Source organism: Nothobranchius furzeri, chromosome 14 (genome assembly GCF_043380555.1).
Source record: "Nothobranchius furzeri strain GRZ-AD chromosome 14, NfurGRZ-RIMD1, whole genome shotgun sequence".
In the NCBI taxonomy this organism is placed as follows: domain Eukaryota; kingdom Metazoa; phylum Chordata; class Actinopteri; order Cyprinodontiformes; family Nothobranchiidae; genus Nothobranchius; species Nothobranchius furzeri.
The window spans coordinates 25,968,420-25,987,667 of record NC_091754.1 but is presented as its reverse complement, the minus strand read 5'-3'; the positions used below and the strand labels follow the sequence as shown (position 1 = coordinate 25,987,667).

At 40.3% G+C, this 19,248-nt stretch overlaps 1 protein-coding gene across 1 annotated transcript in view; it reads left to right on the top strand.

Annotated features, from left to right (window-relative positions):
* The window catches only part of tmtops2b (teleost multiple tissue opsin 2b), a 53,045-nt gene that overhangs the window by 25,859 nt on the left and 7,938 nt on the right, over positions 1-19,248 (top strand). The window contains exon 3 of the mRNA XM_015965567.3: positions 19,004-19,237. Within this exon, the coding sequence (XP_015821053.2) occupies positions 19,004-19,237 (234 nt within the window). The remainder of the gene's footprint in view (positions 1-19,003; positions 19,238-19,248) is intronic.

Here is a 19,248-nt window from a genome sequence, read left to right as displayed (position 1 = left end):
GTTCATGTGTGTTTTACACCTGGTTTTGGTCTATTCACCATAAAAATGTACCTTAACTATACAGTAACTCGTCCCAACAGCTTGTTAACACCTCAGTCCAAAGTGGGATTGAGTCACGAAGCTGGAGTAGCAACGGCAGGATTGTTGCAGCTGTTTGACATGTTTTAAGGCACAGGCAGCCTCCTGTCAGCGGAGATAAAATGAGCCGTGAATGGTTATCTCAGAGTCCTGATCCATGAACGCGGTGAACCATGTGCACAAAGGAGGGATCCATGTTTTATATTCAGATCAGTGTGGAGCTAAATCAGTAGATATGCTGCTGTTCTCTGTTAGAGGACCGAAACTAAGCAATACAAAAAAGAAATACTGAAAACCTGACTGTAGCAGCTCTTTACATCTCATAATTGTATTAAAATAAATCCCTGTTAAGTAGATGTAATCAGTTAATGAAAAAAGAGATAATAGAAGAAAAAGGAGGAGGGGGTCGAAGTACCTTGAAGTGTAAAAATGTTCATTATTATTAATAAAATATCAAAAATATAAATGTGCCTAAATCAATAGTGAAAGCACAAAGGTTACATTATAGAGACTCGTCAGACCAGGCAACTTTTTTCCAGTCTTCTATCGTCCGGTTTTGGTGACCCTGTGGGAAATGTAGCCTCAGTTTTGTGTTCTTAGCTGACAAGAGCAGCACCTGGTGTGGTCTTCCGCTGCTGTAGCCCATCTGCCTCAAAGTTTCACATGTTGTGTGTTCAGAGATGTTCTTCTACATACCTTGATTGTAACGAGTGGTTATCGGAGTTGCTGTTACCTTTCTATCAGCTTGAACCTGTCGGGCCATTCTCCTCTGACCTCTGGCATCAACCAGGCATTTCGACCACAGAACTGCGGCTCATTCTCTGTAAACCCTAGAGATGGTTGTGTGTGACAATCCCAGAAGGTCAGCAGTTTCTGAAATACTCAGACCAACCTGTCTGGCACCAACAACCATGCCATGTTCAGAGTCACGTACATCACCTTTCTTCCTCGTTCTGAAGCTCGGTTTGAACTGCAGCAGATCGTCTTTATCATGTCAACATGCCTAAATACATTGAGTTGCCACCATGTGATTGGCTGATTAGTAACATGTGCTAACAAGCAGTTTTCTGGTGTACCCACTAAAGTGGCCAGTGAGTGATTTTTTTTTTATTAATTCGGTAGGTTTTTGTTAAGTTAAATGCATTTTTCTACACTGTAAGAAAAGAAAAAGTTGAATTTACCTGAATCCTGAAAGACGTTTTAGGCAAACAAAGAAACCCTAGAGGCGACTGCTGGGTTGGGTTTGTGGAGCATCAGGGAGGGACTAGAAAGTAGTTGAACTCTCAATGGTTCATTTTAGAGAGCAGAGGAAATGGCAGTGGGGGAGATTAGAGCTGCATTACGCCTCGAACAAAGCCTAAACCCAAACCCAGTTTTTTTGTTGTTGCTTTAATCCACAATAAAGCACCTTTAGACCTCAAACTGACCCCACTGTATCAATAAGCAGCTTTCACAATGTGCCTTCTAACTGTTAAGATGTCAGTGCAGGTCACTTTAGAAATAGAGGTCTTGATTCTGGTTTCTTCTATTTTAATGTCCTTTTCCTTTTCAAACAGAATATGATCATTAAATTTTTGTGTGATTATCAGTGTGATTTTATTTTTAATGTCTACAATGACTTTGTTATTATTATTATTATTATTGTTATAATAGTTATTTTTATTCTTATTATAATGTTCGAAATAAAGATTTCATTCATTCATTCATTCATTCATTCATTCATTCAAATGTCTTTGAACCAGCTGGGTAAGAGAGGGCTTTAGATTTTGTGACGTTTCACCAACTTTTAATCAGTTTAGATGAATATTAGGAGATTTTAGGCCATCAGTGCTTTGCCTTTGTTTGTTTTATAACACTGCTTTGAAGAAAGTTGATTTTATGTTTCTATCTAGCAAAAAGGAGCTGGACTGTTTGGTTTAATCAGAAGAAATAATTGGTAAAAAGGAATTTTAAGAAAAAGATTCTGAGTAAATGAACGTTCCTGCTAGTTAATCAGGCTCTGACTGTTCAGATGATTACAGATATTCAGTGCATAGATGCATATCATGTGTTATATAGAGAGGTTTTCTCCATAGAGTAGATATTAAATAAACATGTTACCTAATTCCTTTAATACTATTGACATTAAAGTGGTTCTTTGCAGCGGTCTGACCCTGTGTGTCAAAACTGTGCTCAGCTTTAATGTCCTTGTCTTCCTTTCTTCATAAAAGAAGAAAAAAGCAGAAACATAACAAGTGTATAATCAACAAAATATTTTATTTTCTCCAAAAGTTGTGAAAAATTCAACAATCTGAACTGGAGGTCGTCCCATTTAATATATTTTAACATTAACGGCCTCATTCCTTGACAGATTGAGGATCGACAGACTCCTTTCATGCACGAGCGTTAAAGAAGTGAAACGGTGCAGTTGGAACGCTTTGATCCCGAATCTTACAAGACCTCTCGTGATTATGACTGACTCTCAGCCACAGTCACATGATCTAATTTCATCCTAATATTTGTAAAATTGACCAAGTTGTTTGTTTTGAATGGAGCTGACAACAAAAGGTGTTCAGTGGTAAATAAACATTCATTGATTATTTTCTAACTGGTTGATTAAAGTCAATCCAGTGGTTGATGAGATAGTCCTCGAACACATCAGAAAAACATTTTGACTGTTCGCTCAGAGCTCAGCATCTGTTTTCTATAAAGATCGTTTTGTTTATTAATGCTGAAAATGTTAAAACGTCCCCGCTGGTCGAGTTCTGGTTTTTGAGTCATGACTTTCTGCTGCTAAAAGGTTCTTTGAGTCAATAGAAAAGCTTTCTATTTTAGATCAATACTGGATTTACTCAGCAGGATGGGAAAGTTCAAGGAGCTCAGTGCAGATTTAAAATGTGAATGCAGAAATGTCAACAGATCATAAGACGACCCATTCTGTCACTTTTACACATTATGGTGATGAGACGCACCATATCGTAGGGTCTGATTAAGATGTCATGTCATGTGATATAAAATAACCCAATTTATTTCTGATTTGACCCGATGATAACAACAAATGGAGCGGATAAAAGCTAAAAATCCATCAGAAGTGATTTAAATATCATGCTAAATGTGCTGAATTTGACAGATTGTTTAATAAAAGTGACCGAAAGAACAAGATCGCGGATACAAGTGGCCAAACTGAGTTTTCTCCGCAGGCTGTCTGGGCTCTCCCTTAGATATAGGGTGAGAAGCTCGGTCATCCGGGAGGGGCTTGCAGTAGATCCGCTGCTCCTCCATGTTGAGAGGAGCCATTTGAGGTGACTTGGGCATCTGGTTAGGATGCCTTCTGGATGCGTGAGGTTTTCCAGGCACATCCAACTGGAAGGAGACCCAAGGGAAGACCCAGGACACGCTGGAGGGACTGTTGTCGCTCGGCTGGCCAGGGAACGCCTTGGGATTCCCCTGGAAGAGCCGGCCCAAGTAGCTGGGGAGAGGGAAGTCTGGGCATCCTGGCTTAGGCTGCTGCCCCCGCGACCTGACTCCGGATAAGTGGCTGAAAATGGATGGATGGATGGATGTTTAAAAAAAAGGCTTTTGTCCCTGCAACAGTAAAACCTTTCCAGTTCCTGGCCTAACAAGACACAGTTAGGAGTTCATTGGCACCACTGATGCCCCCACCCCCCACCACCAACCCCACCCCCTCCAAAAGGAAATTTACAAGTAGCAGTGAGAAGGAATCAGCTGGGAAAACAGATCCATCCGAGCGCACATGTGCATAAATATTGAAGCTTAGTAAAGTCAACAATGTCTAAAGCTCGACACACATGGGTGTGTGTGTGTGGGGGGGGGGGGGGGGGGGGGGGGCTTTTGTTGTTTGCATAAAAGCATTTTTTTATTTCAAAGATGACTAAGGACCTAGACTTCTCCAACATATTTTCTTTTTTTAACAAGAGTAACAGATAAAATGCATCATGCATACTGCTGTAAAGCCATAATATACAAAAGTAGTGAGATATTAAATCTGCTAACGGTTCTAATAAAGCCTAGCGAAGAAAGACAGATTGGACCAGAGTGCATGAAGTGACTGCAGTTTTAACTCAATGTGACCCGAGTCTGAAAAAGACATCTCATGCTCCCTGAACCCCATTGGTGAAAACTTAATCCTGGCATTGTCATCTTGAATTATACTTGTCCCATCACGGAGGGAAAAGACAGCAAGACAGACACGCTAAGATAAGATGATTACTCGACTTTATTTGATGTTCTTACTTCCCTGCTGCACACATCGCTCCGGAACAGGGTGAACTCAAACCCAGCAGACCGTCTTCATTACTTCAGAGTTTATTCTTCTTGACATATTAAATCTTTATTTAGACTATAGTTGTTTTTTTTAGCTTAAATTATTAAAATGTGTCAATTCTCTGATCAAGATTCTCTGGCATTTTTACTCCAACAATCCGAATGGGTGTGTACATGGACGTCAATCGGAATGATGATCGGACAAAACCACCACTGTCATTAGAAATGAAATGTCATTACGATCGGGCCGTATCAGATCAGAATATTCCGGTTTACATGAAGAGTTTTTTATTTGACAGGGCATTCATTCAGATTATTTGCGCATGTAAATGTAGTATTAAAAATCCTCTGATGTCCCAAAAAACATTTTAGCCTTACCCCTAGAAATCGGATAAACGCAAACCTGACAGCCCAGACAGATACACAGTCAAAAATAGGGGTACTGAAAGGGTACATTGTTGCGCGCCAAGGGATAAAAATGATGTTGACCCAGTCTAAGGATTATTATTGTACCTCAGGGTATCTATCTGTACCTTTTTTGTTGTTGGAAAGGTACATATATGTTCCTTAGTAGCAAAAAGTACACCTTTATAACAATTCTTTCAAAAGGTAATGTAACCGGATTACAGGATACAATAAGATAATTAAAAGAAAAAATAAACAAATGGGCCAATAATTAGGTTCGGGGAGAATTGGAGGTTGTTTAAGAATGACTGGAGTCACGGGTATAGCATGAAACGGTTTATATACTAAATTTTAATAATAATGGGAAATATAACATAAAGATAGCACACAAAAACAGATGAAAACAATCGACAATAGTAAAATGGTCGGTATGAGATTTGATCATATGAGTCACAAGTCAGCCGGCGTCAAGTCAAATCCCCACGCTTGGGGTGAAAGTCAGAGTCCGGTGGTGCGATTTTTTCCTACCGCACCGTTGAGATTGTTCACAGAAGAGAGCAGTCTGCTCTTCAGTTACTTGAGATGTCCTGGTTCGTTCAGTGGTTAAGGCTCGCCATCTCCCTCGTCAGGAAGAAATCCAGTTCTCGTTCCAAGTGAGTGATCATAGGAGTCGGGATCAAACCCAAGGAAAAAAAAAACCCAGCCTGTAAACAACAGGACTGTTAGCGAGTTGGCATCGACCCTTCTCGTCACATCACAGCATAAAGTCTTACAGACTTAACAAATGCTTCACTCTATTGGCATAGCCAATCATGTTTGGGTTCACAGTTCAACTAACATAACATCAATTTGATTGTCTATTAAAATAATTCTCAGTAGCTCTGGAAATATAATTACATATGACAACAATTGTTCAGCTCAATAGGCTCAGTTAGATTCTATTACTCTACACTATTCAACAAGAAATACATTCATGACAACAAGGATACATTTAGTTGTGTTTCTATACAGCATTGTGACACCTTGTATATCTGTAACACAATAAATAAATAAATAAATAAATAAATAAATAAATAAATAAATAAAATGTTCTATAACAAAATTCAACAAAATATAAATTCTGGTCCTTTGGTCCACCTTTGTAAAATAATTCCTCCCTAATCAGTTAGCTTTTATTTATTTTTATTTATCTATTTTTTTTTATTATTAAATGTTTGGTTAAGGGACGCATTGCTAATTCTATGGCGTTAGCTATAACGCCCCTGAGGACCTTGTACATCTAGGCCGTACCACCATTAACTGGCGGTTTGAGCCGTTAACTCCTGGGAATCCTATATGCCGTACCGCCGTTAACTGGCGGTTTGAGCCGTTAACTCCTGGGAATCCCATATGCCCTACCGCCGTTAACTGGCGGTTTGAGCCGTTAACTCCTGGGAATCCCATATGCCCTACCGCCGTTAACTGGCGGTTTGAGCCGTTAACTCCTGGGAATCCCATATGCCCTACCGCCGTTAACTGGCGGTTTGAGCCGTTAACTCCTATATGCCCTACCACCGTTAACTGGTAGTTTGAGATGTTAACTCCTGGGATCTAACGTCTAGCAGCCCACTGCTGTCACCTCGGTTGCTGTAATTAGCTTTTTGAATTTAATAATTTACTGAATTTAATCTCATTCACTCACCAACGCGCTCCAACGGTTCCCTCCTACAGAGGATTGGTTCACTCTGTCGTCTCCACACAAATCTATAAGAATGGAATTAATTTGATAAGCTATTTAAGTTTCCTTTTTTTTTTTAAGTTGCATCGTTAGCTTTTTCTCTTCTTTTTTCTTTACTCACCGCGTTGGTTCCAAGTTCCTAGCTCTTATTAGAAGGAGTCAAGTCCGCCTCTCCCTCTATCTATGCGGCACCCAAATCAGGGTTCTTCACGGCCTCGACCGTTGTTTTTTTTTCTCTCTCTCTCTCTCTCTAACCGCTCAGTCTTTGCTTTCTGTATCTGCGTGCTGCACAGCTGTTTGTCTCTCCTCTCGCTCAGCTGCGTCGCACGGTTTTATTTCGCGGAGGCGGGACTTATTTCTCTCAGCCAATGAAATTTCAGATTCCCACCTGGACCAATAGTATACAGCTTTCCTCTTCTGTTTCTGTTAGGGATGTTCAAGATTCTTGTTTTAACCGATGTTTAATATTAAACTCGTTATTTTAGTTATTCACCCTTCCAATAATTCATTATGAAATTATCTATTAGTTAATTAGATATCTATTAATTAGTATTGTTAATTTCCTTAATTTATATTTTATATTTTATCTAAATTGAGGATGGATCATATTAGTAAGCCAATTAGTTAATACCTCATTAAGGTTCTAGCTTCTGGGTTACATCCTCCCCCATTAAATATCATGCACGTCCCTGTGCATTGTTTCTACGGGGTACACAACTTCTTGAGTAAGAGAGTCAATAAAAGCTTTATTAAGTCCTTGGAAAAGGGACCTAACTACGGTCACTAGTGGATTGCCCAATTGAGAGTAAGTTAGTCTTTGAGGAGGCTGACTACTTCGTTCAGATCTCCTGACATACATCTTTGGTTGCACAGTATCATGCTCATCCGTTTCGGTTTGATTCTCAACTGAGACAGGACGAAGTGAGCTCTCTGTTTCCGACAGAGCTGATGAGCTATTCTCTAAGACTTTGGTCTTTTCAGATGTATGTGTCTGATCGTGTATGATGGGTTCAAAACTTACATCACGTTGCTGCGACTTTAGGACACCATCCAATTGAGGTAGGTTTGTGTTAGTTTCATCCCCCGTTTCTACGTCAGGTAAGTATACTTCGTTTTTTTTCGTTTTTTCAGGTAAGTATGTTGCTGCTTCTTTCACTCTTTCAGGTAAGAATGTCGCAGTTTCACTCATTCTGTCAGGTAAGAATGTTTCGGTGTTGATGCCTTTGTCAAGTAAGGACAATTCAGCATTTTCATTACCAGCTAAGGTTGGTTCCTTGCGATCCCCTGTGTGTAAGGATAGTGTGTTTTGTTGTTGAATATTATTTGAATCTGCTATGAGTTCCCTATTTGGCAAGGTGACCGCTATTTGATAGGATGGTCGGTTTAGCACTTGTGGAAGATCAGAGTAATAAAACTCATCTACCTCTTCGTCAAGTGGCTCATCTGGGTCAGGTTCTAAGGCTGAACTCTGTCTTGTATGAGGTCTGCTAGGTTTCGTAACGCGTTCTGTTTCATTTTCTAATGAAGAGAGAAAACCACAAGGCAGTAAAAGATCTCTGTGGAGTGTTCTGTTGGGTCCTTCTCCGTTCTCTGGTTTTACAGTGTATACTGGCAAGTTTTCCATCTGTTTGAGAACTATATACACTGTTTGCTCCCATTTGTCTGCTAATTTATGCTTTTCTCTTAAGCGAAGATTTCGGACTAAAACACGATCTCCCACACCTAGTGTGGACTCACGAATGTTTCTGTCGAACCGTTCTTTGTTCTTCCTCGCTGTTTTTTGAGAGTTTTTTATGACAATGTCATAACTCTGTTCCAGATGACTCTTCAGTTCTTTAACATACTGAGAATGAGTTATAGAGGGCTTGTTCAAATGCGGTAACCCAAAGGCAATATCTATAGGCAACCGAGGCTGCCTACCGAACATTAGCTCGTAGGGAGAGTATCCCGTCACGTCATTTTTTGTACAATTGTACGAGTGAGTAAGTGGTTTTACAAAATCGCGCCAGTGATGTTTCTCAGTGGCTTGTAAAGTTCCCAACATGCTGAGTAATGTACGATTGTACCGTTCAACGGGGTTGCCACGAGGGTGATAAGGGCTCGTTCTGACTTTACGGATACCAAGTAAAGAACAAAGTTCCTTGATTGTACGTGATTCGAAATCCCGTCCCTGATCACTATGAAGACGCTCAGGAAACCCGTAGTGGACTAAAAAATGTTCCCACAGGTTCTTCGCGACGGTGGTGGCTTTCTGATCTTTGGTTGGGATGGACACTGCATACTTTGTAAAATGGTCTGTAATCACTAAGACATCTTTAGTGTTCTTACTGTCTGGTTCTATGGAGAGAAAATCCATGCAAACTAACTCCATAGGTCTGGTGGTGGTAATACTCACCATTGGAGCAGCTTTGTCAGGGAGGGCCTTCCGACGGATACATCTTTCGCAAGTTTTAACTTTGATTACGATATCACTAGCCATTCTTGGCCAGTAAAAACGGGACCGAATGAGATCTGTCGTACGTTCAACCCCAAGATGCCCCATATCATCATGTAGGCTTTGCATGACTGTTGAACGTAATGAATCAGGCAAGACTAACTGCAATGATGTCTCTGGTCCTAATTGGCGTCTCCGGTACAGTAAATCATTTTGAAACTCAAACCGTTTCCACTCTCTCAAAAGGTTAAGAACCACCGGGGGTTCTGCAATAGTATCAGTTGGCGGTTTATTGTCAGTCATAAGCAGCTGAATGACTCGGCCAATGGTTGGATCTTTCCTCTGCAAGGAGACAAGGTCAGCATGGTTATACTTGGGCACAGCAAAGAAACTGTCACTATTGTCTTCCAACTGGAATAGGTCTGGAATGGCCGCTGCAGACATGGCAAGTGACTGAACTAAACCACAAGGAGAATCAGCCTCATCCAAGACCATGTGCTTTTGGCATGTTGCCTTCACTGCTTCGGCTTGAAGTTGAAGCTCGACTTCTTTGACAGAGGATAAAAGATGAGATCGGAACTCATCTAGTCGTTGGCATTCCTCAGTGAATTTTGAGTTGTCTTCAGGTTTATCATGCAGCCTCCTAGACAGGCCATCCGCGTCAACGTTCTGTGTACCTGCACGGTATCTGATGTCAAAATTATAGGTGGACAACGCAGCTAGCCAACGATAGCTCGTTGCATCGAGTTTTGCCGTTGTTAAGAGGTAAGTTAACGGATTATTATCAGTAATGACAGTGAATGTGTTCCCATACAAATAGTCATGAAACTTATCTGTTATGGCCCACTTTAAGGCTAGAAACTCCAACTTGTGCGCAGGGTACCTAGTTTCACTAGAGCTTAAACCGCGACTTGCATAAGCGATTACCTGTGTGACACCGTTTTGCACTTGGTATAGCGCTGCACCGAGTCCGGTCGTACTAGCATCTGTGTGTACTAGATATGGGAGTTTTGCGTCAGCGTAGCCAAGAACTGGCGAAGTGGTAAGTTTTTCAATAATAGTTTGAAAGGACTTCTCACAGTCTTGGCTCCAACGATTCCCAAAGGGTTCTTTGGGGTTCAAGTACTTTGATCTACATGGTGGTGTTTTAAAGTTTTTCCGTTTGGGTGGATAACCAGCCGTGAGAGATGTTAGTGGCTTGACAATATTTGAGTAATCTTTAACGAAGCGTCGGTAATAACCGGTGAATCCTAAGAAAGATTGGAGTTCCTTCAAAGTCTGAGGCTTCGGCCATGTTTTGAGTGCTTCCACCTTATCTGGATCGGTTTTTATGCCATCTCGAGATACTATATGTCCAAGATAACGCACAGATGTCTGGAAAAAACGACACTTATCTGGTGATAGCTTGAGTCCGTATTCTCTAAGCCGTTCAAGAACGTGAGAAAGTCTGGTTTCGTGTTCTTCCAAGGAGTTGGAAAAGACGATCAAGTCGTCTAGGAAAACTAACACTTCCTTCAGATTAATGTCCTTCATACACTTTTCCATAACCCGTTGGAAAGTGCTTGGAGCATTTGTTATTCCTTGTGGCATACGGTTAAATTCATAAAACCCAAACGGGCAAACAAAAGCAGTTTTAGGTTTATCCTTTTCACACATCTCTATTTGATAGTAACCTGACTTGAGGTCCATCACAGAAAACCACTGTGATCCAGCGAGAGCAGAAAAGGACTCCTCCAAGTTAGGCAGGGCATATGCGTCGCGAATGGTTTGCAGATTAAGCTTTCTATAGTCTATACATAGACGTACCTCACCATTCTTTTTCCGAACTACCACTATTGGTGAGGCAAATGGAGACTCCGACTCTCTTATTATACCGGTTTCCAAGAGGGCTTCCAAATGTTTTCTCACGGCTTCATAATCATGTGGATGGATCGGCCGAGATTTCTGTTTGAATGGGGTCTCGTCTTTTAAGTTGATGTGATGTCTTATCTGTTGTGTATGACCAAAATCAAGATCGTGGTGCGAAAACACATCGGAGTAAGTGTTAAGTTTGTTGGTGATCCTCCCTTTCCATTCTTCGGACAAGGGCGAAGTACCGAAGTCAAAACTGAGAGGAGGGTTTGAAGGTGAAGTCTGTTGCTGCGAACTACACGCCGCAAGTACTTTCTGATCACTTTTGTCAGGTTCTGGATATGGCATAACACGATCGGCTTTAACTAACTCAGCGATCACACAGTTTGTGGGTAATGTGATGTCATGGTTAGTTTCGTTTCTTAGTACAACAGGTACTTTGTATGGACCATGTGAAGGTAAGGAAATGAGGCAACAGTCTACAATTATACCCCCTGGTAGAGAACCATTGGTGGGTTGTTCAATGAGTGCATAAGGCTCATGCTTGTTTTGGCTGGGTTGCATAAACCCTTCTAGTAACAGTTTTTTATTTGCAGGGAGAACTTCTTGGGTTCTCCCTCGAAGCTTCACCACACCAACTCGTCCATCTTTGCTTTGTTTTTTTCTGACTGCTAAGGCTTTTAGCACGTGTTGGTACCCATAAGAGAGTGCCTTGGAATCAGGTAAGTTATTGGCAGACAATTGCTCATACAAAGGATCGAGTGTGTTTGTGCCAATGAGTAGTGGTGTATCAGAGTTTGAGCTTATATCCGGAACCACTAACGCAAGGGTAGGTAACTCAAGTCCAGACTGATCGAGCTCTTTTGGAAATGTGACACTTATCTCTATGTATCCTAAATAAGGAACTGCTTGACCGTTTGCGCCCTCGACTTCTAACAGATTACTGATGGGTTTAATTGAGAGGTCAGGTAAGTGTTCTTGGTAAAAAGAATTGGCAATGGTGGTTACCTGGGACCCTGAATCCAGTAAACAATTACATTCAACACTGTTAACTGAGACTGTAGCTGTGCATCGCCCACCCACTAATCTTTTGGGAAGTTTTGGCACTGAATGAGCATGAACTGGCTTGCAAAAAAGTCTCTCTGTCCTTTCCTTAGAGGGACTTGGTTCTACTTTAGCACCTATCTGTCCCACGATAGGAGCTTCTACCGGTTTAAAGGAGGAGACTGAGCAATTGGCTTTGACATCTCCCACTCGCGCTGCTTCTGTCTAAGAGCAAGTCTTTTAGTTGCAACTAGTGCTGGATTTGGCTCGTTGCTACAGCTAGAAGCTATGTGCCCATCTTCTCCGCACTTAAAACAGTATCCAGGCTTTGGTCTGGGCACCACTGCTGTTATCTGCTGAATCTGTTTGGGCTCATCTGGAATTTTAGTCCCCACACGGGGTTTTGACTCTTTTTGAGTTTTCTTTGCCTTTTTATCTGTGTTGTTAACCTTAAGCTGTGCAATTTGGCTCCTGAGCTCAGCGATTTGTTTGCGTAAGTCATCACAGTTATCATCTATTTCCAGTTCACAAGTGTTTTTACTCTGAGAGCATGTTGTTTGCACATTTGAATACACTCTAGTTCGTTGTGCCCCTAAGTGTTGTTTCATGCGTGCTGCTTTAGTAGCCTGTTTGTCTTCTTCAGTGCGCAGTTTGAGGAGAAGTGCTGTAAAATGAGGCGGGTTGTCTTTCTTTTGTTCGAGTTGCAGGTTTGAAATCAGCGAGCTGTCCCAACAGCCTCTGCAAAACTGCTTGAGCAGCTGCTGGTCGGCGTCACTGGAGGAAATTCCATTCCTCTGAATAACTAGGTTTAACAAGGTGTATAACCTCTGAAAGTAATCGGAAGGTTTTTCACCACTGTCCTGGTTTGTGTTTAAGAAGCGAGCAAAGAGCTCGTCGCCGTCTTCGACAGCTGCGTAAGCTGAATCGAGATGTTCAAGGTACGTTTCCGGGTCGGATTTTGGACTAAGAGCTTTAACGATGCTCGCTGCTGGGGCTGACAGACTCTCCACGATTCTTCGTACAATTTGGGACTTGGTGAGTGAAGGATCATTTATGCATAACACTACACTACTACGCCAAGTATCATAGTCAGTTTCAAAAGAAGGGTGTGGAACTCGCCCTGAGAACGGTTTTAGTCTGTATTGTGAAGTAGGCGGAGGGATAACCTCACTGCTTTTAACAATGTGTTCCACAATAACTCGCTGAACCTCAGGTGTGTTTAAAAGATTTGGTGGAATGCAAGGGTTTTGTTTTCCAGTCTCTGTAGGTGGACAATTGTCCTTTGAGTTGTTCATATAGTTAACTTCTGGTGTTAAAGGCAGGGAATATGTAACTTGGTCACTATGGAGCATTGGCTCTGGTTCAGTGACTGGTTCAGATGCATGGGTATCCCTTCCTAAAGATTCCCCAATTTTTGCCAGTTCCTCCATTAGAAGGTCTTTAAATGATTGATTGCTACGCGCAGCTATGTCCCTGAGCTCTGACAGATAGGCATCAGTGGCAGATGTGCTAGTTTCTAGACTGTACGCGCTGGCTAGGTCTTGAATATGAAAGAAAACATCTGGGTTCCTAGTACAAGGTTTGTCATAGGGTAAACATTGTTTCTTTAATTCCTTAACAGTGGCTTCATGTTGAAACTCCACAATAATCTGATCACAGTTTGGTAACTTAATGCGCCTGTTAACTGGTCCGAATCCTTCCATAAACCCAAAGACTTCGTTATCAAGGTCTGTATCAGTTAACCCACTGATTAAAACAGCATTTGAAACTTTGACCTTTTCTGTTTTCACAACTTCCATTTTAAAACACTCAAAAGTACCAATAATGCCAAAATGGCAAACCACTGTGACCTCCAGGCACTCTTATGATGTCAGTCAATGGTTAGCTAAGGTAACAACTCTACAATTCTCCTGGCTGGCTCGCCAAGTTTTATGTAACCGGATTACAGGATACAATAAGATAATTAAAAGAAAAAATAAACAAATGGGCCAATAATTAGGTTCGGGGAGAATTGGAGGTTGTTTAAGAATGACTGGAGTCACGGGTATAGCATGAAACGGTTTATATACTAAATTTTAATAATAATGGGAAATATAACATAAAGATAGCACACAAAAACAGATGAAAACAATCGACAATAGTAAAATGGTCGGTATGAGATTTGATCATATGAGTCACAAGTCAGCCGGCGTCAAGTCAAATCCCCACGCTTGGGGTGAAAGTCAGAGTCCGGTGGTGCGATTTTTTCCTACCGCACCGTTGAGATTGTTCACAGAAGAGAGCAGTCTGCTCTTCAGTTACTTGAGATGTCCTGGTTCGTTCAGTGGTTAAGGCTCGCCATCTCCCTCGTCAGGAAGAAATCCAGTTCTCGTTCCAAGTGAGTGATCATAGGAGTCGGGATCAAACCCAAGGAAAAAAAAAACCCAGCCTGTAAACAACAGGACTGTTAGCGAGTTGGCATCGACCCTTCTCGTCACATCACAGCATAAAGTCTTACAGACTTAACAAATGCTTCACTCTATTGGCATAGCCAATCATGTTTGGGTTCACAGTTCAACTAACATAACATCAATTTGATTGTCTATTAAAATAATTCTCAGTAGCTCTGGAAATATAATTACATATGACAACAATTGTTCAGCTCAATAGGCTCAGTTAGATTCTATTACTCTACACTATTCAACAAGAAATACATTCATGACAACAAGGATACATTTAGTTGTGTTTCTATACAGCATTGTGACACCTTGTATATCTGTAACACAATAAATAAATAAATAAATAAATAAATAAATAAATAAATAAATAAAATGTTCTATAACAAAATTCAACAAAATATAAATTCTGGTCCTTTGGTCCACCTTTGTAAAATAATTCCTCCCTAATCAGTTAGCTTTTATTTATTTTTATTTATCTATTTTTTTTTATTATTAAATGTTTGGTTAAGGGACGCATTGCTAATTCTATGGCGTTAGCTATAACGCCCCTGAGGACCTTGTACATCTAGGCCGTACCACCATTAACTGGCGGTTTGAGCCGTTAACTCCTGGGAATCCTATATGCCGTACCGCCGTTAACTGGCGGTTTGAGCCGTTAACTCCTGGGAATCCCATATGCCCTACCGCCGTTAACTGGCGGTTTGAGCCGTTAACTCCTGGGAATCCCATATGCCCTACCGCCGTTAACTGGCGGTTTGAGCCGTTAACTCCTATATGCCCTACCACCGTTAACTGGTAGTTTGAGATGTTAACTCCTGGGATCTAACGTCTAGCAGCCCACTGCTGTCACCTCGGTTGCTGTAATTAGCTTTTTGAATTTAATAATTTACTGAATTTAATCTCATTCACTCACCAACGCGCTCCAACGGTTCCCTCCTACAGAGGATTGGTTCACTCTGTCGTCTCCACACAAATCTATAAGAATGGAATTAATTTGATAAGCTATTTAAGTTTCCTTTTTTTTTTTAAGTTGCATCGTTAGCTTTTTCTCTTCTTTTTTCTTTACTCACCGCGTTGGTTCCAAGTTCCTAGCTCTTATTAGAAGGAGTCAAGTCCGCCTCTCCCTCTATCTATGCGGCACCCAAATCAGGGTTCTTCACGGCCTCGACCGTTGTTTTTTTTTCTCTCTCTCTCTCTCTCTAACCGCTCAGTCTTTGCTTTCTGTATCTGCGTGCTGCACAGCTGTTTGTCTCTCCTCTCGCTCAGCTGCGTCGCACGGTTTTATTTCGCGGAGGCGGGACTTATTTCTCTCAGCCAATGAAATTTCAGATTCCCACCTGGACCAATAGTATACAGCTTTCCTCTTCTGTTTCTGTTAGGGATGTTCAAGATTCTTGTTTTAACCGATGTTTAATATTAAACTCGTTATTTTAGTTATTCACCCTTCCAATAATTCATTATGAAATTATCTATTAGTTAATTAGATATCTATTAATTAGTATTGTTAATTTCCTTAATTTATATTTTATATTTTATCTAAATTGAGGATGGATCATATTAGTAAGCCAATTAGTTAATACCTCATTAAGGTTCTAGCTTCTGGGTTACATCAACATTTCAGGTTATGATCTCTTTCACTAAAACCACCCATTAGCAAAGCTTCTGCAAATAAATTTAATAGTTTCACAGTTTTTGTAAAAACAAAAAGATCATTGTAAAATAATTTGTTGGATAAAAAATTATAAATTTTAAATATTTATTAACTAATTCATTATTTTTGAAAGCATTAGGGATATGAGAAAATATCAATATGACAATATATTGTGATTTTTCCCCTGTGATATTATATCGATATTCGAAAGCTGTGTATCGCATTTTTAGAAGAATTTACATGCAAACATTTGTATATTTTCTTTTTTTGTGTATGTAATTCAATCGTCGACCACTAGTTGGCAGCAGTGAGCAACATGTTTTGTTTCCACCAATGAAATGTAAATCCCTCTATTATGGTTCTGATACCGCATGTTAAACATGTTATTTATTACGTAATAAATTAGTCCAAAAAATTGCTAATGTCGTGTGGCTGAATATATCGCAATATATCGTTACATATCGTATCATCTCCCCGTATCGTGATACGTATGGCCAGATTTCACCAATACACATCCCTAAAGCACTTGTAAGTCGCTTTGGACAAAAGTGTCTGCTAAATACATAAACATAAACATAAAGCATAAATATTGGGATAACAAGCATTATTCTAATAGGATTTAATAGCTTTTCACACGTATTATTGATAACAGTTTGTAACTGGGCTGCACTGTATTTGAAAACTCAATAAATGTAGCAAGTATTTTTTTTCATTTGGATATGATATTTTTGATCTTGAAATAAACACACACACACACACACACACACACACACACACACACACACACACACACACACACACACAGAGTGATGCAGTGGTTAGCACAAATTTGTTCCCTGAAGTACAGGTTTGGTGTGTAAAAAGATACAATCTATAAGGGTACTGATTTGTATTGTGAAAGGTACCAAATGGTACCTTTGAGGGTACTACGGCGACAAGCTATTGAACCCCTAAAGGTACAATTCTGTACTTAAATTTCTGAGTGTGTAAGATGATTTAATACTTTGGCTTCAATGACTTTTTTTTTTACTTCACTTGTTTCAATGTCATGTGAAATTGAATCATTATGGAAACTACAGTTTCATGTGTGCAACATAAGCTCCTTTTGGCTCAAAACAAATGATCACAGAAGTAATAATTTTTCTATTTGGTGTCTGAAAGAAAGGAAGACAGATGCATATATTACCTCTCACCTTATGGTCCAGGCAGCAGCTGTCTGAGGTTGCCTTTTGTTCTTGAATTAGTTCAATCTACGAGCTCAGGTCCAAATGAACTCCTGATCTTTATTTTATAATGTCTGGGAGCCTGAAATGAGTCTGTGACAAAATACAGGATTACATATGGTGCCTGATGATCTGAGTGAGGGGAGAAAATCACACAACCTCACCTTATTCATCCTGATGACAGATAATTGGATGAGATTAAAGGAGAGCTGAAGACGAAGCCTTTCGAAGAGTTTCATTTGGAATAATTTTAAGTGGTTTAAGGTGCTTTATTTTTTTAGATCTTTTGATGACTTTTGTGAAAATATTTGTAACAATTTAAAGTTGCATGAAGCTCTGTCATTGACCACAATGTGGAGAAATTGTTGACAAATGGCTAATCCAAGCATTGGTTAAACAATAATCTCTAGCTCTGTGATTATTCGGATATGAGAAAATATCGATACACTGAAAAATCACAATATTTTGTATCATGATACTGAATTGAAATCAGTGAATTTTTGAGAATTTCTATTTAAACATTTACTATTTTTAGTTTGTGTTGTGCAGTTCAAACTTTGATTACTAGTTGGCAGCAGTTTTTACCGCCTTCCATCTAACAGAACAACAAGATCTTGTGATAACACTGGATATGTCTCGGTCCCAATCCCAATACTCGCACTACGGTCTTCAGCAAAGTGCACTTGGAGGAAGTGCGCAGTAAGGCTTTGAGTGTGTAGTAAAAAGTGTGTAAATAACTGATGGTTTGGGAAAGCGACCGTTGCATCATCAAAGGTGCTGATCAAGGGTGCAAAAGCAGCGTGATCAACTTCCACACTTGAGCATCAGGACAGCCTACGCTCTTGCAACCCTGGATTGGAATGCGTGATTGAAGGGCACGAGGGTAGAAATGCAAGTATTTGGGATTGGGCCTTGGAAGGGTCTGGCCTAAGTTTCCCCAAATTAATTCAGTCTTTAAGGTGATTTATGTAGAAATAAAGTAAAAATGACATCCTGTGGTAAAAATTGATTGCTGCAACTACTTTAAACAACTCTGGAGCTTTTTTAAATTGTTGGTGCTACAGTTTTAGCTCACAGGAGACACGGCAACCCCACATCACTGATGGTGAACAGTAGCTACGTCCCTCCTTCCTTTGTTTTTAAAGGAGAACACCCGACAATCCCCGCAGCCAGATGGATATATGTTTCAGTATAACCTTCCTACCAAAATGACTGAAACATTAGACTCTTCTGACTCTTCTGGGATTTTTTCACTGTAAAATTCTCACTATATTCTTACATACTGTGCCTTTAAAAACTCTAAATAGTGTCTGGCTTTTAGTATCACAGTAGCGTCTCCCGTGTATTGTGATATATATTGTATCACCAGATTGTTGCCAATAAACATCCCTAGTAAGCCGTAGTTTACATACAGTCTTGTTTATAAGGACTCAGATATTAACCATCTTCTAGTTGGAGACAAAAATTGGCGAAGAGCAAGTTCTCTGAAAAGCTGTGGTCACTGAGATTTAGAAGCATGCTGAATATGAGAATAGCCTTCTACCCCTATTTCCTGTATGAGCCGCCAATAGACAGAAACGCTAGGATTAAAAATGTTACTCAGATCAACGTCACACTGTTAATTAGCATTTATGGACTCATCCATCCTGACTGGCAATGTAGAAGGCTGTTGATGATGTAGTGTCCAGGAGAGAGCAGATCATGTTTCAGCTAATAGAAGCTAACTGTTAGCGTTAGCAACTCCTCAACATGACAGAAATCTTTCAAGCTTGTGCTATTTGTGGAGATAAAAATGTGCTGAAAAAACTTTTAAACAAAATAGAGATTTGTGATTTGGCTGGAAGATGTCAACCAGAATTAAGAATTGTAACTGTGGATTTCCATCTGATTTTCTTACAGGTGGGGAAGATCCGAAAAACAGCAGCCAGGAGGAGAGAATACCACATCCTGTTCATGGTTCTGACCACAGCGGCCTGCTACCTGCTCTGCTGGATGCCTTACGGCGTTGTAGCTATGATGGCGACATTCGGCCCGCCCAACACCATTAGTCCTGTGGCCAGCGTGGTTCCATCACTTTTAGCCAAAAGCAGCACAGTCATTAACCCTCTCATCTACATACTGATGAACAAACAGGTGAGCAAACT